The following is a 27,440-nucleotide window of genomic DNA, read 5'->3' on the forward strand; positions in this document are numbered from 1 at the left end:
GTGTGTATATACCTTCTTGTGTGCTCATATGACATCATGTGATACTGGTTAGTCATTTACACAATGGGATGTTGAACAAGTTATCGCCTATGGAGACAAAGGAAATATATTCTCATTAGTAAGTGTTGCACTATATATGTAATTGTGCAGGTACGTATTTCCTTATCTGTGTAGATTTTTCCATTACAGAATGCCATAAGTCTTTGTTAGGTATTCGTTGAAGTAGCCTGCACTAGTGCCAATGTAACATGTACCTAAATAGAAATAGAAACCATTTTAAGGCATAATGTGTTTGTTGACATTTTTCTATAGCTACTGTTTATTTCTTTTTGTAGCAATTTTCCAACAACACAGGCATTAGCGTAGTCAGTGATTATGCTCGTCAGATCACTCAGTTTCTACAAGGGATCAAGGAGTACAATGGACCAACGCCACAGCAATATGCATCGCCTTTGATGTACCGAAGGAGTCTCCTCAATCTGAACACCTTGGAAGTAGACTCGGAAGAGGTTGAAAAATCCTCAGAAGAAACAGTTACAACTGCTGAAAAATACAAAGAGAATAATCACAATAGGACAGAGTCATCTCCTGAACTTACAAAAGTCAAGGATAGTAATGAGGTTTCTGAACCAACGTATCTTGATTTACGAAGTGATAGTGTGTCTCCTCAGCCAGAGGTAGCAAGTAGCAACAAATCTTCCCCGAACATAGTTATAAAGCCTCCTGTTCCTAGTAAAAAGCCCCCTATTTCCAGTAAAAAATCTCCTTTAACTAGTAAAAAGTCCCCCTTGCTTGACAGTACAGCAATGCCATCCGATGACAGGTCCCCTTCACCAAATTATAAGAGTCCATCGCCTAGTGAAGAAGTTGAAGATGACAACAGCTTATATGCAACTGCTGACACTGTAAAAGCTCCGCTGATTGTACAAAGAATACCTTTAAATGATGTGGAAGAGGATAAAACTTCCTCACCTGTGTTGAGGAGGAAACGGCAAGGTGCAGAAGGCAAGGAAAGTCCCAATTTAGAGCGAGGAGGTTTGAGGAGACGAGCAGGCAAAAAACGCCCTGAATCAATCCTTCGTGAAATGGAGGAAGAAAAAAAGTCACGACTAGCCACCAGAAGAAAGCCAGCATCTGCAAAACCTGGTACTAAGGAAACACACAGTGAAGATGGTAAGTATTAAACCTATATTATGTCAGTACTGTATTTATTCACATTTGATAGAAATATTGGCACCACCAACTAATAGAAGGTTAAGCAAGCTGGCAGCAAGAAAGAATCGAGCACTCAGTATGAGAGTAACTCCGACTTACAAGAGGTTAGAAGATTTGGAAGACATATTGGAGGACAATCTTCGAGCGAGCAGTTGGGCCAATGAGGTTAACCCAATATATGACAGGGTGGCTGCCTCAGAAGTAGAAAATTTCATTGAAAATTCAGAGGTGACGTATGAGTCTTTAAACGATATTAGTGGTGACGCAACCAAAGATGAAGAATCGTCTACTGCAACTAGTGGTACAGCATCAAGCAATAACAAGCGTATTGACATATATGGTGACATGGATGAAGATGTGTTTAGAAAACAAAGTGTTACAAAGTCGGCCAGTAATGCAGCAGAATCAAGTAGAAAAGTGAGTTTTCAAGAAGTCAAAGATCCGTCTGAAGGTCTCAAAGATGATATGGGTGGTGATATTTATCAGGACCCTGATGAGGCTATGCAGCAAGCTCCTGTAACTTCGTCAAATAGTCCTGCAGTCAAACCTCCTGTAGACGACATGGGGGGAGATGACATTTATCAAGATCCTACAACTGCTGTGAATACAAGTAAACCAGATCAAGATCCCTTTAGTGATGACATTTATCAAGATCCAACTGCCATTGAATCAAATAAAAAATCAATACCTGATGAATTTAGTGAGGATTCCATATACCAAGACCCGAGTGCTGTTGAGTTAAACAAAAAACCTGTCGATAATGGATTTGGTGATGATTCTATTTACCAAGATCCTACGTTGATCGAGTCCGATAAAACACCGGCTGCAGATAAGACAGCTGAAGAAGATCCCTATCAAGATCTTAGCTCAATTCAGACCGAGGTAAAACAGTCGACTAGCAAGAAGACCGATGAGACACCACCTAAAGGGAGTTATCGTTCGGACACTCTTCGTTCTACCACCTCAACTACTAGTATTACTAGTAAGCAAAGTGGGACACTGTCACGACAGACAAATCCTAGTATGGGAAAGAGACCTTACAAGCCTGGTCAGAGTCGTTTGAGGATGCAAACTTCAGTTAGTGGTGAGGATACTCCCCCTCCTGAGAAACCAGCAAGACAAGCTCCTAAGGTTGCCAACACAATGAAGGTATGCAGTATGTGAATAACTGTGTATATGCGTGTGTTGTATGTATGTATGTTTCACAGGACTATTCAACACTATTGAGGGACTACAGGGTTTTCTATGTAAAGTTGCCCACACTTGAGGTGCACCCTGAACTGGTACGTAGCTGTGTTGCTTGCAAGCGTATAGCCCCACCCACACTATGGTTATACAGGTTAATATTAACCAGGATGCATCCAAGTTGATACAAAGATTGTGTGTCATAGTTGGAGCAAGTAAGTGTGATGTCAATTATAATGAAATATCTATTAACAAACTCTTCCATTTATGTCTTTCCACAATTCTACCTGGTCTGGGAGATAAACAAAAAAAAGCTAAGGCTAACTTCAGTGACTTCATGATAGGCCAAATGTCAAATGGGGTTGGATGTAGTATAAAGTTCAGTAAAATCATACATGTTTTTATCAATGTACCAAACCTGAGATTACCTATCAAAACATACCTGTGCCAGGAACTGTAGAAATATCATTTGCTGTCCTGTACTTACCACTCACAGTATAAAATACATAACACTTTTCTAGATGATCTGCTAAAGTTTGTATTGTCTATGCAGTGACTTTTTAATACTAGTAGTCTGATTGTTCTATTAGAGTATTTTGTGACAACTAGGGAATTACAACCCTTTAGCAAATGTCAACTCTGCTTTCCTCCTTGCAGTTACCCCCTCATTCAAAGTGCACCCTTTAGTGGGGGAAATCTGAGACACCACCCCATGAGGTGTCTACATCCAGTTATCTTTCAGTGTCTTATCTTGTTTGTATGTACACGTGTGCTGCTGTCTTGTTTGCTAGGGAACCCTGACCAGTACAACCTGTTTGTGGAGGGGGCATGTTTATCAGGAGTAAAGGAAGGATCACAGGACCTCATGGTAGGGTAGTGTTAACTTGTAATGGTAGTATTAAAACAGTGATTTAAAAAATACAAAATTTGCTCTACATATTTTAAAAATCATATGACCATGTTGTATGTCCTATTAGAGTATTTTTGCTATGTTCCTCGTAGTGCATATAGTCTTCGTTCTACAGTATATATACACATATACCACATACACATATACCACTTTAGCGTGGGCATTCAAAGGCGCCGCTCGGTGTTTAACTCGCATATTTCCCGGGCAATATCATGGGAAAGCGGTTTGCCAATGACTTTGATATCCAGCCAGTTCAAAGAATCGATGTGCTTTGACTCGTTATATTGAGCGACACAGAGCTTTGTATTGTGGGACTCATTTTTGTAGTGGTTGCTAAGCTGAGTACATTTGCTAAGATAGACTAGTTGGTTGTTACTAAAGGATAATGAAGGCACAAAATAATTGTTTGGGCAATCATGGATGCGTATTTTTACCCACCGCGTATCAGCCTTTGAACAGACCATGGAACAGCAAAGCTACTACTGCTATGTTGAAATAGGTTAGTAACTTACAGTCCTAAGTACTTAACTTAATATAATAATGTACTTACTGTCCCAATAGCAAAGTTAGTTGGCTTAATTTAGTACAAAATGATAACAATATAAACTCCATCCCACAATCGCAAGTTTTCTAACATTGCGTGTTGAAGCATGGTAATGTATTAATGACGTTTTAACGTATGGTTAACGTTCTGATGGCTATTAGCCCACACTATTAAAACCATGATCGATCTTCAGATGCTACTGTATAAAACGAACGGGATGAGTTCTCAGTAGTTCTTTCACCTATTAGGTGAGTGCTCCCCAAGTGATATATATCACTTATACCACAGCTGCTTGGTATTTGCTGATATTATACACCCGCAGCCCTCGGGCTTTGGGTGTATATATCAGCAAATCCCTCGCAGCTGTGGTATAACTATTAAATAAGCACATCATGTGGAAAGCTTTAAAAAGTTGTTGCCATTTTACCATTGAGAGGGGTATTGTCTCATTTTTGCCTGTAAGGGTTTTTTAAAGGTAACACATTAGATAGTTTTTTTTTTTGTGATTAATATTATATAGCAACTGTAGATTCTATACGTCTACCCTGTACTCAATGTATGTCAGTCATGCGTGTTAAGTAGAACCTCCTACACATGCATATTGTTAGTGTATTGTACATGCATGTAACATATGGAACGTTTTCCAGTGTGCTGCAATAAGGTGGCATTAACTCCAACACAGTAGCATGAGCAGGAAATAGCCAAAAGCTAACATGTACTGTGTGTTTAGGTTACATGCACAGATGTTGCTATGGTGATGTTACTTCCCTGGTGGAGTGCTGTGGCATTTGTACTACATACAATTCGTATAACTTTTGGGAATTTCACAGATGAGCTTTGATTTACCACAACCACCTTCTGAAAGAGACTACTGGCCTTTAGGGAATTACTTTGAAAAAAATTAAGATTAATGTGTCTGAGTTTACAAAAAGATTATTACAGTAACCCTGTTTGTAAGATCGTACCATACAATCTCCAGTAGTATGTGTTTGGCTGGGTGGATAGTGTTACAGATCATAGTTATGCTCTAGTTATTTTAATAACCACATGTTAAGAGGTTGCTATTGTACTTTGTACTGTCTCACATTCTTATGGGCTCCTGATTGCATCATACTTAGACTTACACCATTGTGTGTTTGTGTGGTATGCACTCTGCTATCTGCACGACTGGCAAAGTTGATACTTATAGCCACAGGCTGCGTTCTTCATAATACATTATATTATCTTTGTAACCAAAGTGCATCAGAAATGTGTTTCTATGTACATCCATACTGTGCATCATTTAGAGAAGTGCAGATGGGACCACTGTGGTTACCAGTTCAGCAGGATTGGTTGGATTAACTAACAAGGCTGGCACCAAAACTGGTACACTGAACTACTTTGACACCTTCCTGCTACGAGCATTCGCCATGTTACCTGGTATGGCAATAGTGTACTCCAGTTGTTGTCATGGTAACCATTGTAGATCAGGGATCTGAACCAATTCTAATGAACCCCATGAAGTCTCTTAAAGAACAAAATATAACTACAAGCAGAATATTAGCATTAAGGTGACGTTTGTAATGTGTTTCATGAAGTATTAATGAGTTATAATGACATCGTAGACTAAAATTAGCATATGAGGAAACCTTGCCAGACAAGCCATTGAGAGTGCCACCTCATATCAGATTTCACCAGGTAGAAGAGTGAATGTGGTACATGTGTTTAGATTATGTTCTTTATGCACTATCAAGGAATGACTTGCTGCCTGTAGCATGTAGCATGACTTATAAAAAAAGGTTGTATTCATTCCTGACAATTATTCCCGACTGCTGAATATACTCAGCTGCATACCACTTGTTTCCTGATTTAAATAATTTTAGCACTACAGACATGTGATTTTGAAGCTTTTTAAATGAATGCTATTATGAATTATCAATGTAGTAAACACATTGGAGGCAGTAAAAATATAAAATAGTTCAAGGGGTGTTAAATGGATGCATATTGTTTGTGGCTAAAAGTGATAATGGTTTTGTAAGAAAATGTGGTGCCAGTTAACAGTGTCCAATGTACATATAATTAACACACAATATTTTCTATTTGTTAGTGTTGGATTAGTATAGTTCAAGGCAATCAGCCAGTAGCAATGGATGATGCTATAAGAGTGAGTAGTGTATTAGCCCCACCCACCTTTTAGCTTTGCAACTGCAGCTAGCAGCTTTGCAATACCAAGCATACTTCTTGGACAGAACTGAAGCTGACTCGGTAGTTGGATTTTGCAAGTAAGTGTAACAGTATTTCATAGTAATTGTAGAATTAGTGTTTGTTTTATAGACCAACAGAATTTCTACCAATGGAATATTCCACAGTACGTACCATGTCAGAGAAAGTTTACAAAGAGCAGTTAACATTATCAGGGTACACACGACAATTAGCTCAAGAAGTTTACATCCACACTTGCTCCACACTACCAACTAGTACTGCCATATTTTTCCCTGTAAAGGTCCGTGTGTTATCCACCATTGGAGTCTGCTATATGTTGTTACTATATAGGAACCCAGTAAAAAAAGAATGAAGTTGACACCAGTTTATCTTGGTGTGAGCAAGGAAGGCTTGTTACGTGTTGATATCAAAACAAAAGAGGTGAGATTTGTGACACTAATGCTAATCATTGTAGTGGCTATTAGGTGCTTGACTTGTGGGAGTACCGTGTACTCAAGAACTGGGCTCATACTGAGAACACATTCATGTTGGTGAGTACAATGCTGGCAAGTCTTAAGGGTATACACTTGAAACATGTAGGCCTTTGAAAAGAAGACCTATCCTGTCCAAACCAACCAAGGAAAGTGGATTAAAGATCTTATAGATTTTCATGTCAAAGGAATTTTAAAAGCTAGGGTATGTACTGTATCACACAACTGGACTATTTCTATGAGTTTCCCCAATTAGGCAGCAATTGCACAGGCACCACAGCAAGGCAGGGTACAACATAGGCCTCAACAACCACAACCATCGAAAGACAAAAATAAGATAAAAGTGACCGCCCCTCCAATAAAACCCACACAGGATGCAGACTACGATGAAATCAGTTGAGTATTCCTACAACACATGACCTAACCACTTAGTCACATGACTTCACTCCTGTGTATAAAAATTACATCATAATTTGGTGGTTTACCCCTTGCTTTTTGTCTTTAGTATATGATGCTCCTGAGGATGAAGATATTTATGATATTCCTGACGACCTTCAAAATCTTATACCAAAATGATGCCATATTAATAATGAACACAATTGACTGATTTATCATAGACACACAATAGATGATTTAGTTACACTGATCATGTACATATAACATTGCTAATACAATATAAGCAGGGAGAGAAGATCACATGAGGTCCATTGTTTTAGGTTATTTTAATGTGATTGGGGGGAATGTACTATTACTGATACTAGGACTGAGGCTGAGTCCACAGGTTTGATTTCTGGAATGATAGTTGGAGATTCTGTACACAGTTGACAATTGCAATCATTGTCTAAATCAGTATTTGATCTGGATGATGGTATTAATGCTACATCTTCATTATCAGTAATGGTTGTATTATCATCATTAGTGCTATATGATCTTACGGCCACTTCTTGTGATGCTGGCTGTGGTTGGGCTAGTTCTGAGGTGTCCTGTATAACAGCTCTTGGGCCGTCAATTCTGACAGATGCTGCTTGAATCTTTTTGTAATAAGACCACCAGTTATAGCCTGCAATCCTGAAAGAAAAAATGCAGAGTAATTCAATCCTGCTAACTTCTAGACAGTAAATAAAGAAGTATAACAACAAAAAGGCTTCACTATGATTCGGTTTAGTTTGAGGGGGAGCTAGAGATGCCATTGTAGTGTACAGATGAGGGTTTTTACTCACTGTAATATCACTAAGTCAATCACTATTGTTATACAGATGACAAAGAACTTTGCTGCAACTGGTGGAATACAGACAGCAGAAAAGTAGATGATGACAACAGAGATGCCCAAGATGACAAACAATATCAAAGCCTGTATAATCAACCTATGACAACAAACAATAACATTGCAATTAAAAGATAAATTTTTACCTCCTGTAAACGGATGGTACTGACAAAATCAACCAGAACCCTGGAGTCTCAATTTTATACTAACAAACAAACAGACAGACTTTAAAATGATATAGACACAATTTAATGGTTCGTACCTTGTGTTTACATATTCTACATCTTAGAGGCTCAGAAGGGTTCTTTGAAGATATCAGTGTAATATACTGTATTGGTCGTTTGATAGGCAAGTAAAAAATTTAATATCACTTACAAATTTTTGTAAACAGCTAGGATGTACGACCCCTAATTCTCCACGACATTTACATGGGAATATTAGATCTTCATCAGGATCTTTGTCTAAACAGATGAAGCAACGATCCTCGGCCCTTGCTATAGAGGAAATCATAAAACTGCTTTTGCATTAAAAACAACATACCAGAAATAGTTCCATAATTGGGTTGCTTTTCTTTTACAGGTGACATATGCAATACCAATTCAGGGTTCAATACCCACAATGCGTCGGGTCTACACCAACATGACTTTTACATGCAGCAGACGATAAAATAAATTTACAGACTTTTTAATGTTCCATAGAGCACAAGAGAACCACAGTGCCACACCAAACTCTAACACATGAATCATAATTCTGATGGTAACATTGTCAGTAACTTCGTTGTGATACAGGTGGCTAAAGACATCGTATAATAGCAGGATAACAACCAGGCCCTGTAAATTACAACATATACCACCACAATAATCTCAAGTTATGTCATACTTGTAGTAATGTTTGTGTTACTAATCCAACAACAGAATGTTTCTGCTGTTTGGAATTTACAATCATCTTGTCATTACTACGTTTTTGTAGAAACAGTTTCACTCCAATACATGCGAATCCTAACAATGTTAGCAGCATCAAAAAGGCGAATACGACATTGAAAATGTTAGCCTGCCTTTCCTACAAATTGAAACCAAATATTAATTAAATATACACACATCATTAAACAAAGCAGGAAAAGTGGCAGACTTACTTGTAGACTGGATTTCATCAACAACGTTGAAATCACTTCAGCCACCCACAAGCTGTACACGAACATATTAAATAAAACAAAAGCCACTGAGTATTTATTAAGGTACTGGTGACGGGTAACACACATCAACTCAGAATTCTGGAAAGACTAGAGAAGGACACAAACAAGACTTAAATAGAAGTGTATTGCATATTTTAAATATTACTCTTACCTCTGCCCAATGGCACATTAGCAATGAAAAGCCAGTGATAAGGGCTGGATAGTAGAGGCTTAATAAGAGGTCACCCCATTGTGATGGAATGTACTCCTAACAATAAATCAATTATACACTTAATTGTGCAAATCATCCCCAGTTACAGGTACACGTATCCCAGTTACAAGTACATGTATGCGAGCACACACATGCATGCGTATTTCCACATGCGTAATACACATGCAAGCATAATACAGGTACATACATGCACACAACACATGGACACAACACATGGACACACACATACACACACCTGTACGGTGAAATATATTCCTCTAGTGCCAGCAGCTCCTATTACTATTCCATAAAGTATTTTCTGTGTGGTCACTCTGAATGCATTTCTTAAGCCTGGTCTACCACTCTTGCGAGAATCAAACAACATACATAAGACCTGCAGAACAATACAATACCACTAGTGTTGATGAAGCAGCATCCTGTTTATTTTAAGGTGATGTAACAATGCACAAGGGGGCGTGTCACTCCAATAGCCATTGTACTATGAACCAAGACAAAAAATTTGAACCATTTTTGGGATACCCTCATTTTTGACAAAAACTTGACTGCAGAGATTGTACATTGGAGTGACAACCCATGTAGGAATATTCATAAATCAATTATCACCCTGTTTATTCTTAAACTTGCATAGCAACACAGATACTGGAGGGCGCGTAAGAGTTCACTATTTATGACAGTAAACTCAACACACAGCCCGCACTAGTCACAATTTTACAGCCTTACCAGTTGAATGGTCGCTATCACGAACAATAGGAAGAATACACAAGCGAACGACACCAGGTAACTCAGGTTGGGGTTCTCGCACGCCTGACCAGAAAACTCAAACTGAAAACAAAGCACAATGATATGAAAGACTTTCAAAGAAGTCTAACACTTTCACACGTTTATTAGCAAACCTTTTTGTTTGTTACAGCAAAACAGTCGACAAATTAACACAATAATACAGCGCGCACTTTCACTCTGACTCACCTGGCACGCACATGTGCCATTATTACACAAGCCCCTATGGTTACAGCACTGTAAACACGCCGAACAGTTTCGTGCCGCCATAGGGACAACCTTCGTGTAGAGTTACACTAGAGGCTACGCTGCAAGTCACAACTGCTAAATTGTACCGCTTTATCCGTCCGTCTCAGCTGCAATTATAAAAGCAAAATTACGTAAACCGAACACAAACCAAACATCCGGTCTATTTTTATTTTTATTTTCTGTCTGCATAAATTAAACGTGAAACAGTACATGTAATACACTATCTAAGCTTCAGAAGGCGTTTCCACTAGTTTCTGTAGTCGCTGTAGAATTTCATCACTTGTTAGATTGTCCAGCGAAGCACTTTTCTCTATTGGAATCTCCGCTGTACAAAAGATAACACAGCAGTAAACAATACACATTTAGTGTCACTATCAGTTCTTTATATAATAAAGAAAATAAAACAGTTGAATTAATAATATTCATTTGCAGCTACAAACGTGTACTTTCAGAACAATGAGAACACTAAGTACAGCATTTTTTATGTCACAATATATGTAAACATTATTCTTCCATTTAAACCTAAAATTTATGAGGGCATAATACACTCTGTAGAACATATACGAATTGCTTATGTTGTGAGCAAATGCAACTTTCATATACGAAGGGGATAAAACTTTGCTGGTATTTGCAAAGCAACAAACTTTTCATCCTCAAACTGGTATAGTCTATTATATAATTATCCTTTTTGAACCCGGAATTAATTTTGAACATGAAATAATGCGTAAGTGCGAACTATAGGCAGAGCATCAGGTTTCTATTACTGTACAACAGGACATGAAATGAAACCTAATTTCATGTACTACAATAACATGTAAAGTTAATTATATGCTTCTAGTCTTACCAAGAGTTCATAATAAAATTATAAAGAGAGAACTCTTACCAAGAGTTCTCTCTTTATATTATGAACTCTTGGTCTTACCATTACCCCAAAATCGACCAGGTGATCAGGCTTGCTTATTATAAAGTTTTTGCTACATTTGATATACATGGAACATGGAATTACAGAGACAAATATGGTTGACTTGCATCTTTACACGACAATAGCAGTGGCGTAGCCAGACTTTTCGCCATGCCCGGGCAATGGGTGGGCAAGCCAATTTCCATGCAACACACGTACACATGCCCATCTTCATATGGACATCAATATAACATTTTTAAAATGCATTATGTATCATCCTACACTACTGTATGCAAGATAACTAATAGAAGCGAACGCCTAGCTAGCTATTGGCCTTTTAACATATTACATACATCTAGCTACATGTGTCTTAATACCAGACTACAAAGATTCTTGAATTAAAGCACGAGGCGCTCTATCACGTGATGACTATGCTCTGCCACTACAGTTGTTAGCCTAGAAAAGTAGAAAAGAATTGCTGACTGAACAAAGTACTCCATACCGTTTGAACTGAGCAGTATCCACACTAATAGATGGGTGCTAATTTCACAAATACCTCTAGACTGCTTTGCCTCCCGAGTTTTGACCACACCGATAGTTACCGTGATCACTTAATCCAAATGTAAACCGTCCAGCCCACTATAGTGAAACCAATTCTTTGTCCTTCACTCCTTGCCACAATACTGCGCGGTTTTTTGTAATCACGTAATCTTGCTTCTATTTATTGCCTCCTCTATTTGTGCACAATGAAGTTACGCGTAGGGAAAATCCCTTGGATAACCCCATCTCTGTTTAGCCAAAAAGAAGGAAACCATCGGCGAAAATGGCACGGTGAGTGTTGTATAAGTTGTGCTATACTTATTCTTGTACAGTGACTAGTTAAGTAACTTTAGCAAAATCTCGAGCTATCCAGCCCATGTCTTTATAATTACTCTAGGAGCTGATGGTGGGGCAAAGAAGTCTGATGCCCGGGCAATGCCCTGGCTTGCCCGGGAGTGTTTATACTGTAAGACATAACAACCTTATAAAGCTTTTCACTATCATTGTATGGTGATTGTGCAATCCATTCAGCAAAAAATGACCAGGCAGGGAACCAGAGACATATAATACCATATAGATACTGTGACACCACACAAAGAACCAAACAAGCCATAAAACTGCTTAATGGAAACATTTAGAATTTTTTTTATTAAAACAGCTTATTTTACCACATTTTGAGAGATATTTTGATTGCAATTGTAATATTGACATAAATTCATATTTGTAAACCAAAAACACAATTTTGGATACACTTGCATGGTTTCCTGGTTAGCTAGAATTTCTCTTATGACTGCTTCAAAAATGCCCTCGCACCTCTCAAATCCTTTAGCACACCTTAATCAACTTTCACTGCAATTTTGGTGCTTTTATCACAAAGTAAATGATTTTAGCAAAATTAGTCGCTTAGCTGCTCTACTAATACAGAGGAGAGCGTCTGTAAAGTGATGATGTAACACCCTGTTTCTCTTTGTATAACTAATGATGTCATTAATTGACAATTGAACATGTACCTAACAATGTCACATGCAACTTGAGCTCTCAGCCTATCTCACTGAACTACAAGAGTGGCCTCACGGATTTAGACAAATGGCAAAGGCATTTCTCACTAGGCCATTCACAAATAAGGTTGTTGTGAGTTTTGCTGATTCTTGCACTTTTATGGCCTCGCACACATCACGAACCATAATACCTTGTTATTACATCAGCACCTTTATGATACACCCTTCCAGAAGGGTATATAGGAGTAGGACACTCTCCTCAGTATATATACGTATATATATATATATATATATACCACACCTGTGGTGGAGATCAAAAAGCATCGCGGTATGCTATATAACTGATATACCATGGAAACTGTGGTTATACAAGTGATAAACCACACTTTGTGGCTACACTTCATGTATCGTATCGTTTTAAGACAATATCACTGTATCGATACAAAGTCAAACCGTATTGATATATCGCATATCGTGATATATCGACATATCATGGCTTGTTAACATGGCTGACAATCGAATTATTGTACATTGTGGTTAAACTGAATAGTATGCAATACTTCTCAAAGAAAAAATAGCTCACTTCTTTCCCTTAAAACTTAAAAAACGACACAGGCTATTGTTTAGACTCCACTTTGTATCGTGCAATATATCGCTGACACCAGAGGCAATATATCGATACGTCTACACACTGTATCATTGCAACTCTAACGCTTACCATATATGGTGTAACTTCACACATTACACGAAATCCTTACTTAAACAGTAAACAAGTCTCTAATAACAAGCACCTACAAATATTTACCTTAGCTGCAGAGTGTATTGTTGATGAACTCTTTTCATCTCCTTTGTGAATAACTCAGTAATCACAAGTAGATGGGCGTGGCACTGCTAAAGACTTGGAAACGTCTGATACCTCAATTGTTTCTACTGATTTTGATCTCTAAAAGGTACTGTTTTATCTACCTTCGTTTCATCTACTGGGGTGTAGAATATACGAGTTATAACACAATTACTCAGAATATATGCACTCTCCCTTGAGCGCTGCACGCTCACGTATATTCCAGTCATATCCCTCGTAAGCGTGTTATAACTATATAATACATATATACAGTATGTAATAGTTAGACATTGAAACACAGGGTTCTACAGAATTTAGTAACCTGAAAGGTCCTGTGTTGTGGTGGCAGTAGCGCGCCCGAGTGAAACAAATGGCCTGAGAGTTTCTAAATCCTGTGTTTCAATATCTAACTTACTTAAACCACAGCTTGTTGTTGTACCTTCACAGCTGCTTGTGACGTGAGAAATGTAGTACTGAGTAGCCTTAACAAGCCTCCCTGTTAGTACAGCACAGTAATCATGGATTGCCAATGCTACAGGCGCTAACATTAGAGGTGCACCAATATGGAAATTTACTGATAACCGATATATTGGCTACAAAACTAACAATTCTGATACCGATATTTAGTGGTAGTGGGCTGTATGTGATCATAAAGGTATTTAGTATGAAAAATATGACAAAACCCCTAAAAAGCTGTTTGCTAAAACCTTTTTGTAGACAGAAAGAAAAAGTGGTGTGTGAAAGTGAAAAAGAGGTGTGTGAAAGTGAAAAAGAAATCACCATACTCACATGCAGGATTCAAACCTCTGCACTTTAAAAGTCTGCTTGTAACTTCAGACTGATGCTACAAGGTCAATATGCTTCAGACTACGCAATTATAGTGAAATATCTGCAACTTTTTTTATCGATATCGATGTCGGTGCACCTCTAGCTAACATGGTGCAGGTGTTTTGTAGCCCATTACACCTCCCTGTAACTAGTACAGCACTTGCTGTCCAGTTAAATGCTCATATGTTGTCGATGTTACAGGTGCTAACATGCTGCGTGCTACCTCACAGTGGGATCTATTGAGACATAAACAAGGGATCTACAGGATTTAGATAACCAATAAAATTCAAGTATATATTTCATCTTGCTGTGATCTAAATTATATCCCCCCAAAACACCTTCACTGTAAAAAAAAGTCGCGCCCAAGAAACTACAAGTAACTGAAAAAGAACAGCTCAGCTATAGAAAAAGACTAACTGGCAGCTGAAAGAGCTGATATCTGGAGCAGCCAAGAATCAATGTTACTACAACTACCAAAGTTTTACCAAATTTATGCAAGAATACCTTGGCTGAAAAACAGGTAAATGAAAGTAACTGGCAACCAAAACAGCTGATATCTGAAGCGGCCAAGAATAAAGTGTATGTTGATACAACCAACTACAGTTATTAATGAAGTTGTAACATTGAATCTTAATCATTCTAACTGTGTTCTATACATCCATCCCTGCTACTCTTGTTGCAAGTAATCAACAGTCTCAACTTACAGGTGATGGGGCACTCAACAAAATGACTGCTATACTATTTTTTAATGTGCAACAGAATCAGTTACGTTGTTGTTAGTCAAATAATTATATTAATCTATAAACATTATATTTCAAGGTTAACTGTACATGCGCAACAAGCTATAAGCATGCTTCCAGGTTGTAAATTGGAATTAGCTCTCTTCCTTTATTGCTATTGAAGAGGGCACTATAGAGGCTCTACTTAGATAGCACCCATTTATAAATATGCCCTGTTTTTTCTATCCCTTGGTAGCCATTGTTCTAATCTTTTCATCATTCTACTTATCTACTAACTCTAATTGAGTAATCACATGTGGGTTGATTGCTCAATAAGAGTGTTATGTACAGCAACTTGACATGTTGCACAAAAACTTGGAAAGTAAGGAGGGGTGTAAGTGATAATAAGGCAGTCTCAAATAACTACCAGTCAGGTGCTGGGTGCGGTAAATTACAGCAGTCTCTGGGTGGGAATATTTCACTTATAACTTTGGAACAATGATTCACTGACAGTGTGTGTTACACAATTATCAGGCTAACATAAAATCTAAAATCCTAATAGCCTACCACGTAGTGGGTTAAATTATTAGAGCATCTAAAATTTCATGCTAGATAAAATAATAGCAATGCAAAATTTAGCAATCGAAGATCATCACATTAAACTTCAATACATGTGTATAAATACAACATGGTAAGTTGCAACAAGCATTAACCAGTTACATGCTTTGACTGACTGAGTTAAAACAAAGCAAATTGTGTGTGCATGCAACTGTTGCATCATTCCATTAGCTGCCTTTCGCATTCATCATTAAACCAGTTTTCATGCACTGGGATAAAGCTTTCTGGATTCTTTGCTTCAAGCTCACAATACCATAGACTATGTGTACTGAATAATGGGGTAGAATAAGTGCATAATGTAAAACTAATAAACCATTCTTTGTTAAGGCACCCAATAAAAACTGTATTATAATTGTAGCGATGACACAAACGCCAAGTTGTAAGATGTTGTAGCCACTGTATTATAGCTAGTGAGTGCCTCTTTTGCCAATATCAGTAAAACAAAATGTATGGGAGTCCACCAGTAGCATGGCAGATCTTGTGGTACAGTGGAACTTCAGTTATCTGGACCCCACTTATCTGGATTTAACTACATAAATGACTGCTCTATTAGAGTAGTGACTGTTCTATTAGGGTAGTTGATTTAATTTAAAAAAAAAGAAAGACGTTTTTAAGAGTGCTAGCAGGTTTTTGAAGCTATTCAAGGGACAACCCACATAACCACATGCGGCTGTTACATCATAATTGGAAATATTACACATACTCAAAGTATCCGTGTTAGGCGGCCGTGTTTTGCACCAAAGAAATTGGCCAAGAAACAGCCTGTTTTGTTTGAAAACCATCACGAAAATGATCGTCTGGGTGCCCAAGAGTGACAATGGAGTGAATTAGCCTGAAAGTAAGTGCTAGTTTTGAAGACACATGCGAACACAAGCTCTGTTTTCTCGAGTGATAGTATGCTGGTAAGTTATATTTGTAATTGTACACCTGTTCTTAGGTAGAGACGATGTTCCAGCTGGATTTATCACCCATTACAAGACACTAACTGTGCATTACGAGGCGAGGCAGTGTTACCTATCGAAGAGCAGGATTGGCGGCTCCACAAGCAACAGGAAAGTGTCCCACTGTGTAAAGAAAAGGAACAAGAGCTTTTCTTTTGTTCAGAACTTCATTTATTTGTTATTTGATAAAGTTTGCATTTGTGGTTTATTGGAATTTGTTGTAATAACTGATCGGCGTGCACATGTTCTACACTGCATTGTAAAAGGCGATATTCTGGAATACACAATAGTTGGATCTCTACCAAGCTTTTGGTGGACCATCAGTGATAAATTTGCAAACTTTTAGCGCATGGAATTATAATTGTTGCAATCCAGCACGAAGTTACAAGGCCCGGAAGTTGAAGTTTGCTCGCAGGCACTCACTCACTCTTTGTTTTATAACTCAAGAAAGAAGAAGTGCAAAGACAAATCCATGCGCTAAGTTTCCACAAGTTTATTGAAGAATCTTCACAGCAAATTTGATGCCTGTGCAAGCAGCCAGTATCTCTGAATAAGAAAAATGTATGGGTTAACTTTGAGGGACTATAGTGCGTGAATGAAACAAGGTACAATCTTATACTTTGGTCTCTGTATAGTAGAAAGTTAGGTCAATCTTCGAAGCAGTAGTTTAGATTCCTGTAGCTTCCTTATTGCCTGTATTAAAGGTAAAAACAACAGCATTTGTGTGGCTTCAAAAAGGCGCTAGCACTCTTATGGTTATTTATACGCAGTTTCAGAGATATGGACTTTTCAGATTTATGGACCACCCCTACTTCCAAGGGGTTCGGATAACTAAGGTTCCACTGTATGTTGTAGCCATGTTTTAGAAGTAGAAAATACTTGCTGTGTGATCAACAGGGCAAATTACTATAGTTGGCTGGCCTGGAATGCATGTTGCGCCGTGCTGGGCCTACATGCTCAATTGATTTAGACTGCAATTTATTTCGAACCATGCCAAGTTAGACAATAGTGTGAACAGGTGTCTCAACCACCCTACTCAGCATCACAAATGCTGAAAAACTGTTCAGCTCAATACTCTTAGCCAGCACTTTACGTGGTTTTAAAATGTGATTGGCCGTGATGACATGACATATTTCAATCCCTAGGCTAAGTCTTTGGATGCACTATCCACCTATCATTCATAACCCATAGTATGGGCTAAGCAGGGCATTATAGCATGATTCACCAGCAAACTATTCCCAGGAGTAGGGCATTTGCCACTGCAAAAATTATCTTTTCAATTTGTACCTAATAGTGATGGTCAGTTTACAGCAATATTCCAACAGGTAGGGGGAATTTGCTTCATGGAACACCTTGGGAGTACGGGCTTAACACTGATAGCTAGGTGCATTAAAGTGGACACTGAACAAAGAAATGTAACTATAAAATACACTGTATCCACTCACCATATCTCACATACAGCTTGGGTGTTACTCCACTGCACTCGCGTATTAAGAAGGGGAAAGTGGGGTTTTGCTGCTTTAAACCAACGTAGTGCTTTTCAACAAATTCCCTAACGTGTCAATTAATGCATACCATTCAACAAGCGTACGGTATTGGACCATTCCGCCAACCTGGCTCCCTTGCTAGCAGGCGATGACTGGCACAAGTGGAGGCGAACTTCACGTAACGTCGTTGAAATTGCTTGTCTCCAACCAGCAGCCATTTTGGACTTCAAAAATTACACAGTAATTTTAAATTTCTAGAAATCAACACAATATTTACAAATACCAGATGTATTGAATAATTAAAATGCTAGAAAAATTTGAATGTTAATTAAAACGTGTTCTCTGCCACTGTAAAATAAGAAAACTATTGTATAAAATGTATTGGATAATATGGAGATTAGAATACACTGGATATCCACAAAGTAATGAATTTCACTTTCTCGGAGATCGGATTGTAGCAGCAGCGTTTGACTTAGCTAGCTCAGCTTGAGCCCTGTGAGCTTGTAATTGAGCTTTCCTTTTGTTGAAATCATTTATTTCATCCTCCTAAACATACAGATAATTGTAAATACACACACATAACCAGAAATAACGCACAAGTGAAACTCGTTTATCATCAAGTTGTTTCTTCTCATCAGTATGCTGTTTCCTCATTCGCTCAAATTCATCATGGAGTTTTTGCTCTGAAGACTTCAGCTGAGATTCCTTTTCTTTCACCTAGCAAACAAGACGAAACGTAGCCACAAAACTATAATGCTCAGCTGTTAACACAGTGTAATCACAAGCAGGAAGTCAGTGATTGATTACAGAACAACTTACCTTTTGTACAAACATCTGTCTCATCCGTTCCTCTCTTGTCTGCATCTCTCTCAAATGTTCACTACGTTTCTGTTCATAAGTCTCTTGCAAGCTGTTGAAAATATGTCTGTGTAATTGTCTACACACAGTGAAACCTCACTTGGCCACTTACAACCTAATTATAGTAGAGGTGCACTAATAATCGAATTGGCTATCGGTTATCAGCCTTGTTTTTTTTTTTGCATATCAGTATTGGATTGGTAACAGTGTAAATAAGTAGCAGATATAAATATCTACTAATGGGCACTCGTGCTCTAGTAGTATCCTAGCAACGCCTACTATAACTAAATTTATAGAGTGCAAAATTGTTAGAGAAAATGTCTGCTACTACATCGGATCAGCTTTGTTTATCAGCTTGATACTATTATTTTATATCGGTTATTGAAATATCGGTTAAAAGTCATATCAGTTCACCTCTAAACTATAGTACATATATTGCATGGGCACCAAAGGTGACCTTATTTATGAGGTTTCAACGTACCAACTGATGAATGGAATTACCTGACAGGTTTATTATCAGCTGAGGTATCACTGAAGCCCATAGCAGTCAACTTATTCCTCCGGTATAACTCGTAATGTATTGAATGAGTTTTCTCCCTAAGATCCTCCATATTGGTCCTATAATAAGAGGGAGTGATCACACTGGTCTGAGCATCCAGGGGATCATATCATACTATGATTTTTATGCTTGATTAAATAACTGTGACATTTTAATTGCTGCATCTGGTGTATTTAGTGGAACCAATTAAGAAAGACATACAATGCTAATTAGGACACCTGTCTATGGTCCCACTTGCACAAGAGCATTTTAGACCCTTCATTAGGACACCAGGACATGCTTGGAATATAGACGAGGCTCTAGATGGAAGGCTTTGTGTTTGAAGTGTTAATTAATCAACATGAAAACAAAGAGCTTTCATCTTACACTTTGTTTGTGGCTTCTCTCATTGAGAACATAAACTTAAAACATTAAAACACCAAAGCAGTGTAACCCATGGCAATACAACCAGTAATCCATGTTGTTTACCATAATAGTTCAGGACCAGCTAAATACATGCATATTTGTGGTTTTAAGAACTTGACAAACTGACCATAAAATTCAATCATCACCCTTTGACTAAATGTGACTGGGTCTGCAAAAAAATCCACATGTTAGTGCATTTTTTAAATTCCACTTTATTACATTTTCTTTATCTAGCTAACCAAAGGAATGGTCAATCAAAGTTTCAGCTCTAGAAGCCAAGGACTTTCAAATTTACAGTGCTACCTGTACAAAGTGGCAACAAAAGAAAAATCGATTTGTACAGTGACAATACGGAAAATAAACTACAGGCGCTTAATTAAATGGTCACAACTTACGAAAGCAGTCCTCTACCAAGATGAAACTTACACCACCAGTGTCTCCATGAACAGGTGAATCCATTGCTGGGTAAGTTTCATCTTCCAGACCCTTCCTACAACCAGGGCGAAGGCGAAAACATCAGAAAAAAAAAATCATAATGAACTGCTCGTCCAATGCGAGGCAGACTAATGCTCATGTCTTCTGTCTCCTTGGGAGTACTGGAAGATTTTTTTGGGGATCACGATGCTATCAAAGTTTTTGCCATTATCACCTTCCTTCATTGTGAAGTAAGCGATAAAAAATTTATAGAATTTTTTTTTCTTTCATAAATATTTCACCCTTTGTGTTATTGGCAATACATTGTGCAAGTGTATCAACACACATCAGGAACCACAATGGTAGCAATATTTCTTATAATCAGATAATAAAGTATACTTAAAGCTAACCTGATCATCATCTCTCGCAGTTTGACAAAGTCACAGTGAGTCTCATTTTCAACTATAAGGACACAACACCGTCTCAACAGTATTCCACCACGTCACCCACACCACCCCACCTTCAACGACACCCCATGGGTACTTCCTAGCTCGTACACGCTGCCCACCAGCAACTATTTCTTCCCTGGAGCCAACCACAGCAAATGGAATTTGTTCCTAGTACAGATTAATAACATCTTATACATATACACTGGTTTGACACTCACATTCATTTTGTTATTAGTATCAGCAACAGTAGCATCATCTGTAGGAAATGTGTAAATCCTTAGTCCATTCTCTCCTAGCTCTTCCATTATCTACAGAAATATCACTGATAATAATGCATGCTACTCTGTAGTGAGATGTTTACTTTTTTCTTGAACTGAAGCAGCTCTGGCCTAGACACAGTGTCAGCCTTTGCTATGATAGGAATAATATTGACTTTCTTGTCCAATTCTTTCATGCTGATAAGATCCAATGACTTCAACCTTTAAAGCATGATATACCAACAGATAAATATGGTGTGTATGGTGCTTACGAGTGTCCCGTGGGGCTTACGAAGTAGAGGCAAACATGGATACGAGTGTCATGTGTTTCCATCAAGTTTCGTTTGATTTTTAGCTCTTCCTGAAGATAAGTTTCAAACTGGTTATCAATGTACTCCACTATTGGTTTAGAGCTAAATAGATACACAAGTAATGATTGTAATAACTAGACTAGCAGGTTGAAAAGTACCTGTTCTCCTTGTTGATCTGGTCTCCAAAACCTGTTGTGCTAACAACTGTCAGTCTTAAGTTGACATTGCTTTCCTTCAAATCTAAAAACAACACAGTATTAATGTATGGGGCTTCAATACAATACGATGATCATCACTATAACATGTCAGTTTAGGATTTATATGCAGATGGCTAGGAAATGCATAGGGAAGCAACATGACCTAACTAGAAAAGAATGGAAAAAAAAATCTAAATGTGATTTGATCCACTAGTCATCCAGCAATGGCTGCGTAGTCTTGGGAGGCCACATATACACACGTATGCATGTACACACTACACTAGATACTTACTATATGTATGCCTGGTCAAGCTGACTTGTGGTTGCTTATGACTGACTGGAGCATCTACACACACACATACACAGAGGGTGAGGTAAGCAACACACACCACAATGTACAACATTTCAACTGTGATTGACAACAAATGGCTTCTTCATGTTTGTCAAAAGATAATGAGTTAGGGAGGTTGTTATAGATACCAGTGACTTGGTACAACCACCCCCCACACAAATGATATTCAGTACATCTCCAAGTGTGCATTCATCACAAGAAAATTTACCATCAAAATTAGATTTGAACAACGAATCAATCAGTGTAGATTTGCCAACAGCAGTTTCCCCTATCAATAGTTATAAATATACAGCTAGATTGATGCAGGGTGCTCATACCAACGCAAAGAATGTTGAAATCGAATCCCTTTGTGACTGATTTGTTTACCAATTGGTCGGGAAGGCTGGAGAACCCAACCGTACCCTTCAATTCCATGCTGCGCCCATCTGTGCCCTGCAAACACGGGAGCCCAGAAAAGTGACGTGCGCGAATGTCCCTTAAAGGTATTAACTAACCAGCGTCCTTGCAACTTGCGATGAGGAGGTCATATCGGTCATCTACACGAACTAGACACTACACGATAAGAGAACCTTCAGACAGGTTTCTACGTTACCATATATGGCAGGAAGTATTTATATTTCCGAACGGAATTCATAAAAATGCAACGAGAGCAGCAAGACGAGCAGCGTGCTGCTGTAGAAGACTTATTCGTAAGTACTGCAGCAATGCGGTATATTGTATTGATGTATTAACCAGGATAATTTGACCCAAGAAGAGCAAGAGGTATTAGTGCAGTGTAAACAAAACGCTTTTCGTAGAGGTAGCATAAAATAGAATGCTTGTATTCTAACATTTTAACGCTCATTGTCCACCAGCTTTACCCATTGCCGTGACCACAGGATTTATAATTAACAGGCTGATAGCTTGGAGTAAGTGGAATTCTTTTAATTTCTGTGTGTAATGAATGTCTGATTCATACAGGAGGCAGTGCTTTTTTCAAAAGAGGTTCTTTCTGGTGGACTGTTGGAGCTGCTGTAGCAGGACACTTGTATGGAGTACAGAGTTACAGAAATGTTTGCTTGGATAGAGTTATGCAGCTGGAGAACTCAAGGATAGCAGATCGAATAAGAAAGAACATTGCTGAAAAGTATGTAAGAATATTTCAGGACAAGAAAACTTAATTTCTTATACACACAAACATTATGTTGTGGGATCCTTAGTCCTAGACCATTTCTATCATGTTCTCAAATGTTATGTTCCTGTTCTAGTAGAAAATTGTGGTAATGGCAAACAGCTGACTGCTGATACAGCAGTGTTTACAGTACTTTTGGTTAATTGGTTACAGTATTTGCATAAGGAAGTAACACATTGGGTTGTTGCTGGTGTGGTTAAGACCTTTATTGTAGGTATGTGTTGCCAGAGGGTGGCTATCATTGAATCTTGCATAGGAGGGATTTTTTTTTTGTTTAATGTGCTTTTGCAAAAGAGGCTGTGTTGTCTCAATTGGTCAATTCATTGAGCTTATGTATAGCAATTCAGAATTTCTGTATTGTAGTATTTATAGCAAAAGTAGGATTGTGTGCTAAAATTAAATATTTTAACTTGCTGTTGAAACTGTCTTTTCTTGAAAACATATTTGTAAGTTTTCCTAACCCAAGCTGTTTATGATAACAGGAATGGAGGCAAAGAGCATAGACTTTGTTAAGAATCTAAGCTCATGTAAAATTCCACTGCTGCAGGCTTGCCTAGCAGTATTCTCCTTCACACTTCATCTCTGTATAACATAGAGCTGGCACAAACAAATGCAATGATAGCAAGTACGAAGCTATGCAGTGTATATGCTCACACAATTCTGTTATATATGTATTTTTACTGGTGATTTGACGTGTGACTTAAAAAGAATTTAGACAGTTTGCATTTATGCACTTTTTTGAAAGTTAAACTGATACCTTAAAGCTTTATGTAATGTCCATTAGTCACCTAAAATGTGTGGTCATTATTTATGCTTGTGTGTGTGTGTGTGTGTGTGTGTGTGTGTGTGTAGTGTGTGTGTGTAGTGTAGTGCTGTATTGTGTGCATACACTTTAATTGAGCATACATGCTTAAGTGCGTGTGTGTATGTGAGAGTGTAATTAAATCCATTTTAAACATTATAGACGTCAGAAAAACATTCCTTTAACTTCTTGGGAACAGAAATGGATGTCACAAGAAGGTGTATAGTATAGGTGTACGTCTGTCCAATCTGCTAATACTCATTTCAGTTCATACTACAAGCCAGGATGATACCCCTCAGTATACAATGGACTCAGATTCTGTCAAGAGACAAGAACCTCGTCCTACCCCACAACCCGAAGTGTCCATGTTTGGTGGTGGCGATGTCGTTGAGGTGAAAGGAAGTAGCAAACCAAAACGACGTACCTTTGAAGATATACGAGAGGAGAACCGGCGACGACAGCAGCAACAACAAACCACAGAACAACAGCAACAGCAACCACGTACTGATAGAACAGGTACAGTTCATTTCTCATTCACAGACAGAAGTGCTGCATGCTTACTGTATGTACATAGAGAGAAATAAATACTTAGTATGACATTTTAAAACGAAGTAGGGTTCCAACAATAAAAAGTAGTGAAACAAGAGATAAATGGTGGTAGCTTACAACGTATGTAGCTATGTGGGAAAATCCCTACATTGGCATGTTACCACCAACTGTTCAATGCAAAGTATTGATTTTTCATATAGCTACTTGTATAGTGATAGTTACCATCATCATTCATATCTCTTGTTTCACTACTTTTTATTGCTGGAACCCTACTTCATTTTTGTATGTGTTGACCTTTGTCATTGGCAATTCAAAGCTGTATTATGCAATAGTTGTGACGTGAACTCCTGCAAGGTGTCCAGAAACTGTTCAGTCACGATCGAGATACTCTAAATAGTGCAGTCACCCTAATACACCAATTGTTGTTATTGGCAATTGATCTTGTACAAAATGAATAGTACTTGATTAACTGCTAAAATACCCATTTCCTGACGACTACCAACATAAATTTTGAGCAACCCAAAACTCTAGCAATTGTAGGTTATACAGATGTGGTTTATTTTAGAGTATCTTGATATCCCTGCTTGTCTCCAAGAGAGCTACCAATGGAGTAAGGAGGTGGTTTGCCATGTCTGGTTGTCTACAGAAAAACTGCAGCTGATTGCAGCTATATCTTTAAGGGCTGTGGTTGTGGTTATGGAGTGCACTGACTGTTAAGTGCAAGGCATGTGTTCTGATCGTTTAGGGGTGTGGTCGGATCAGCAATCATTTTATACTTGATTTATAAGTGCAGCTACATGTATCTATAGTGGCTTAAGCATTTCAGATAGTTTTGTCGCTCCTCTAAGGAAAGTATCAATGTGGAAATTTTCCTTGAAAGGCAAAGCACAGAAGGCAGATAGTTGTTGGAACCAGAAAAGGTACACACTACCAGTAAGTTTGTTATTGTGGCATGAAATGGTGGCCATACGCTGCTTCATTTCGCCTCTAGCCTTGCGACTGTGGTCATTGAGGCAGTGAGTGAAGCAGGCAGACAAAACATATGGGTTCTGACGATTTTAGTATCTGGGTGTTTTGTGTTGTTTTTAACACTGGATTTGAAGTTAAGGCTATTTCATAAAAGTGATTTTCATTTCGTATCTTATTTCTATGATGGTTTTCACTTGTAGCATTTTGGGATATACACATCACTTTGTGGGGGGCTACTAAACAGTACTACTGTACTGTTTGATAGGAAAAGACAATTTGTTTTAAACCTCACTCATCTATGTCATGACTTTGCTACAGTACTATACCATATAGTAAAAAACTTTGGTGGTAAAAAATTTTGGTGAATTTGGCGAATAGCATTCAATTCACCAAAGTTTTTTTCGCCAATTATTTTAGATGATCACACGAGCACATTTGAGTAACTAGAACTTGAGATGAAGGTCAGCTCGTACCACCACGCAATAAAGATCGAGCTGACTTTGGGGATCTTCGAAATGTGTCCCACAGTTGTAAGCACTCCAGCCATTCCTTGGGATAGCATTTCCAACTGGCTTCCCGTTCGCACGTCAGCTAGTTCAGTGCGCACGTCGTTGGATCAGTATAGCTACAAAAGTACTGCTACAAAAACAATGCTAGCTACCTATACACTTACTACACTACTTAACTGATGAGTTGATACCTTGTCGTTATCCTTACACGGTACCGTCGAGTAAAAACTTTGGTGGTAAAAAAAACTTTGGCGAATATTATTTCAACCACCAAAGTTTTTCTGCCAATTTTTTCAACAGAAATGTTTCGTCACGCTTTTTACTGCCAAAGTTTTTTTACTATATGGTATTTCTTATTGTATTTCATTGCACACGTGTACTTTAAGTTATATTTATGTTCTCATATCTAGCAAGAGAACCACATAGTGGAGATGAAGCTTCGCACAAGAGACCAGGAAGAAGAAACAAATATGGCGATATTGTATATGATGATGAACGACAATGACTCTATTGTTATATGAAATTATGAATCTGTCCATTAAACAATTTGATGAATGTAGTGTGTGGGTGTGGATTGATCTCTAGCTAGTACCCACTGTTTTTCACTAGATAAGTAACCTTTAAAACCTGTACCAGCAGTCAGAATTAATGTATTAGTGAGGTGATACTCTAATAGAACATTCGGTTTTTCTTCAGTTATGTCTTCACCATAATGTCTGCATTATAGTTGCAAAAGAAATAGGAAGTGAGTCCTTCAGTTCCTAAAGTGGTAAGGAATAGCTGAACATTTGAGTTCTCGTGGGATATAAATGAAGAATGTTATAAAGCAATACAGTTGTAGAGGTACCTGCATGGCTGAAACAGTACAGCACTACAAGATTGTAGTTTGTATCACCATTTTAATGCTCTCAGGTGCTGGCTGGCAGCACAGGATATTGATGCTGCCAGAACATATACACACTTACACTTATATAACTATGGACTGCGTATTAAAATATGGTACTAACTCCTGATAATTCAAGATACAAAATGATCAATTTACAATGGATGAGAGTTGAGATAGTTCATATCAAAACATTTCTGCACTTATTGTCAAATTACTTAGGGCTCCTGACCCCACTGGGTCTTCTAAATTTATTCTGCATAGTTAAACTAGCCATCAGAGTGGAAAGAATAAGAATCAATCCTATTGTTCAAGAAAGAAAGTAGAGAAGATACATCAAACTATACATTGGCCATTGTCTCTGGAACACATAATTGATTTTTTGCAACGTTATGCTGCACATATATGGAATGATGGAATCAAGTAATACCTTGTCAGACACGAATTTCAGAAACACCATTCTGCTGAAATACGATTGTTAACAATCCACAGTCTAGCTTAGATGGAAGGAGACAATTGTACAACTGTACCTGAGGCTTTTGACAAAGTGTCTATCAGTCATACTAAGTTGAATTGGAATCAGAGGTGACATACTAAACTGGGTCACATTTTTCCTCGCTGGATGTACACACAGAATGTTGTATATGGAGGATGCACCTGCCT

The 27,440-nt window shown here is 38.1% G+C and overlaps 5 protein-coding genes across 5 annotated transcripts in view; 2 read left to right on the forward strand and 3 right to left on the reverse strand.

Annotated features, from left to right (window-relative positions):
• Positions 1-7,227, forward strand: part of LOC136238741 (uncharacterized) — an 8,995-nt gene extending 1,768 nt beyond the window's left edge. The window contains exons 10-26 of the mRNA XM_066029314.1: positions 53-118; positions 336-1,173; positions 1,226-2,364; positions 2,424-2,498; positions 2,555-2,615; positions 3,192-3,268; positions 5,141-5,273; positions 5,320-5,404; positions 5,459-5,531; positions 5,941-5,997; positions 6,045-6,115; positions 6,168-6,336; positions 6,387-6,476; positions 6,521-6,586; positions 6,636-6,731; positions 6,783-6,921; positions 7,032-7,227. Coding sequence (XP_065885386.1) covers positions 53-118; positions 336-1,173; positions 1,226-2,364; positions 2,424-2,498; positions 2,555-2,615; positions 3,192-3,268; positions 5,141-5,273; positions 5,320-5,404; positions 5,459-5,531; positions 5,941-5,997; positions 6,045-6,115; positions 6,168-6,336; positions 6,387-6,476; positions 6,521-6,586; positions 6,636-6,731; positions 6,783-6,921; positions 7,032-7,102 — 3,306 coding nt within the window. The 3' untranslated portion in view covers positions 7,103-7,227. The remainder of the gene's footprint in view (positions 1-52; positions 119-335; positions 1,174-1,225; positions 2,365-2,423; positions 2,499-2,554; positions 2,616-3,191; positions 3,269-5,140; positions 5,274-5,319; positions 5,405-5,458; positions 5,532-5,940; positions 5,998-6,044; positions 6,116-6,167; positions 6,337-6,386; positions 6,477-6,520; positions 6,587-6,635; positions 6,732-6,782; positions 6,922-7,031) is intronic.
• On the reverse strand, positions 7,110-10,357 carry LOC136238744 (uncharacterized). The gene is made up of 13 exons (XM_066029318.1): positions 10,160-10,357; positions 9,914-10,015; positions 9,429-9,566; positions 9,134-9,229; positions 8,923-9,069; positions 8,670-8,849; positions 8,472-8,620; positions 8,331-8,419; positions 8,166-8,284; positions 8,053-8,118; positions 7,937-7,995; positions 7,747-7,890; positions 7,110-7,594 (listed from the first exon to the last, which is right to left on the reverse strand). Exons 1-13 carry the CDS (start codon positions 10,238-10,240, stop codon positions 7,249-7,251), a joined length of 1,716 nt encoding a protein of 571 aa, XP_065885390.1. The 5' UTR covers positions 10,241-10,357; the 3' UTR covers positions 7,110-7,248.
• On the reverse strand, positions 10,347-18,348 carry LOC136238750 (uncharacterized). The gene is made up of 3 exons (XM_066029324.1): positions 18,219-18,348; positions 18,051-18,157; positions 10,347-10,544 (listed from the first exon to the last, which is right to left on the reverse strand). The coding sequence occupies exons 1-3, from the start codon at positions 18,308-18,310 to the stop codon at positions 10,444-10,446; spliced, it is 300 nt and encodes a 99-aa protein (XP_065885396.1). The 5' UTR covers positions 18,311-18,348; the 3' UTR covers positions 10,347-10,443.
• On the reverse strand, positions 18,310-22,527 carry LOC136238746 (septin-6-like). The gene is made up of 14 exons (XM_066029320.1): positions 22,389-22,527; positions 22,212-22,326; positions 22,103-22,162; positions 21,835-21,888; positions 21,504-21,585; positions 21,307-21,447; positions 21,139-21,256; positions 20,996-21,085; positions 20,849-20,945; positions 20,739-20,790; positions 19,452-19,568; positions 18,912-19,002; positions 18,690-18,809; positions 18,310-18,638 (listed from the first exon to the last, which is right to left on the reverse strand). Exons 1-14 carry the CDS (start codon positions 22,428-22,430, stop codon positions 18,525-18,527), a joined length of 1,293 nt encoding a protein of 430 aa, XP_065885392.1. The 5' UTR covers positions 22,431-22,527; the 3' UTR covers positions 18,310-18,524.
• LOC136238747 (OCIA domain-containing protein 1-like) lies at positions 22,303-26,449 on the forward strand. The gene is made up of 7 exons (XM_066029321.1): positions 22,303-22,583; positions 22,630-22,693; positions 22,749-22,802; positions 22,855-23,020; positions 24,030-24,085; positions 24,135-24,383; positions 26,305-26,449. Exons 1-7 carry the CDS (start codon positions 22,533-22,535, stop codon positions 26,397-26,399), a joined length of 735 nt encoding a protein of 244 aa, XP_065885393.1. The 5' UTR covers positions 22,303-22,532; the 3' UTR covers positions 26,400-26,449.
• The last annotated feature ends 991 nt before the right edge of the window (positions 26,450-27,440 follow it).

Source organism: Dysidea avara, chromosome 11 (assembly GCF_963678975.1).
Source record: "Dysidea avara chromosome 11, odDysAvar1.4, whole genome shotgun sequence".
Classification (NCBI taxonomy): Eukaryota; Metazoa; Porifera; class Demospongiae; order Dictyoceratida; family Dysideidae; genus Dysidea; species Dysidea avara.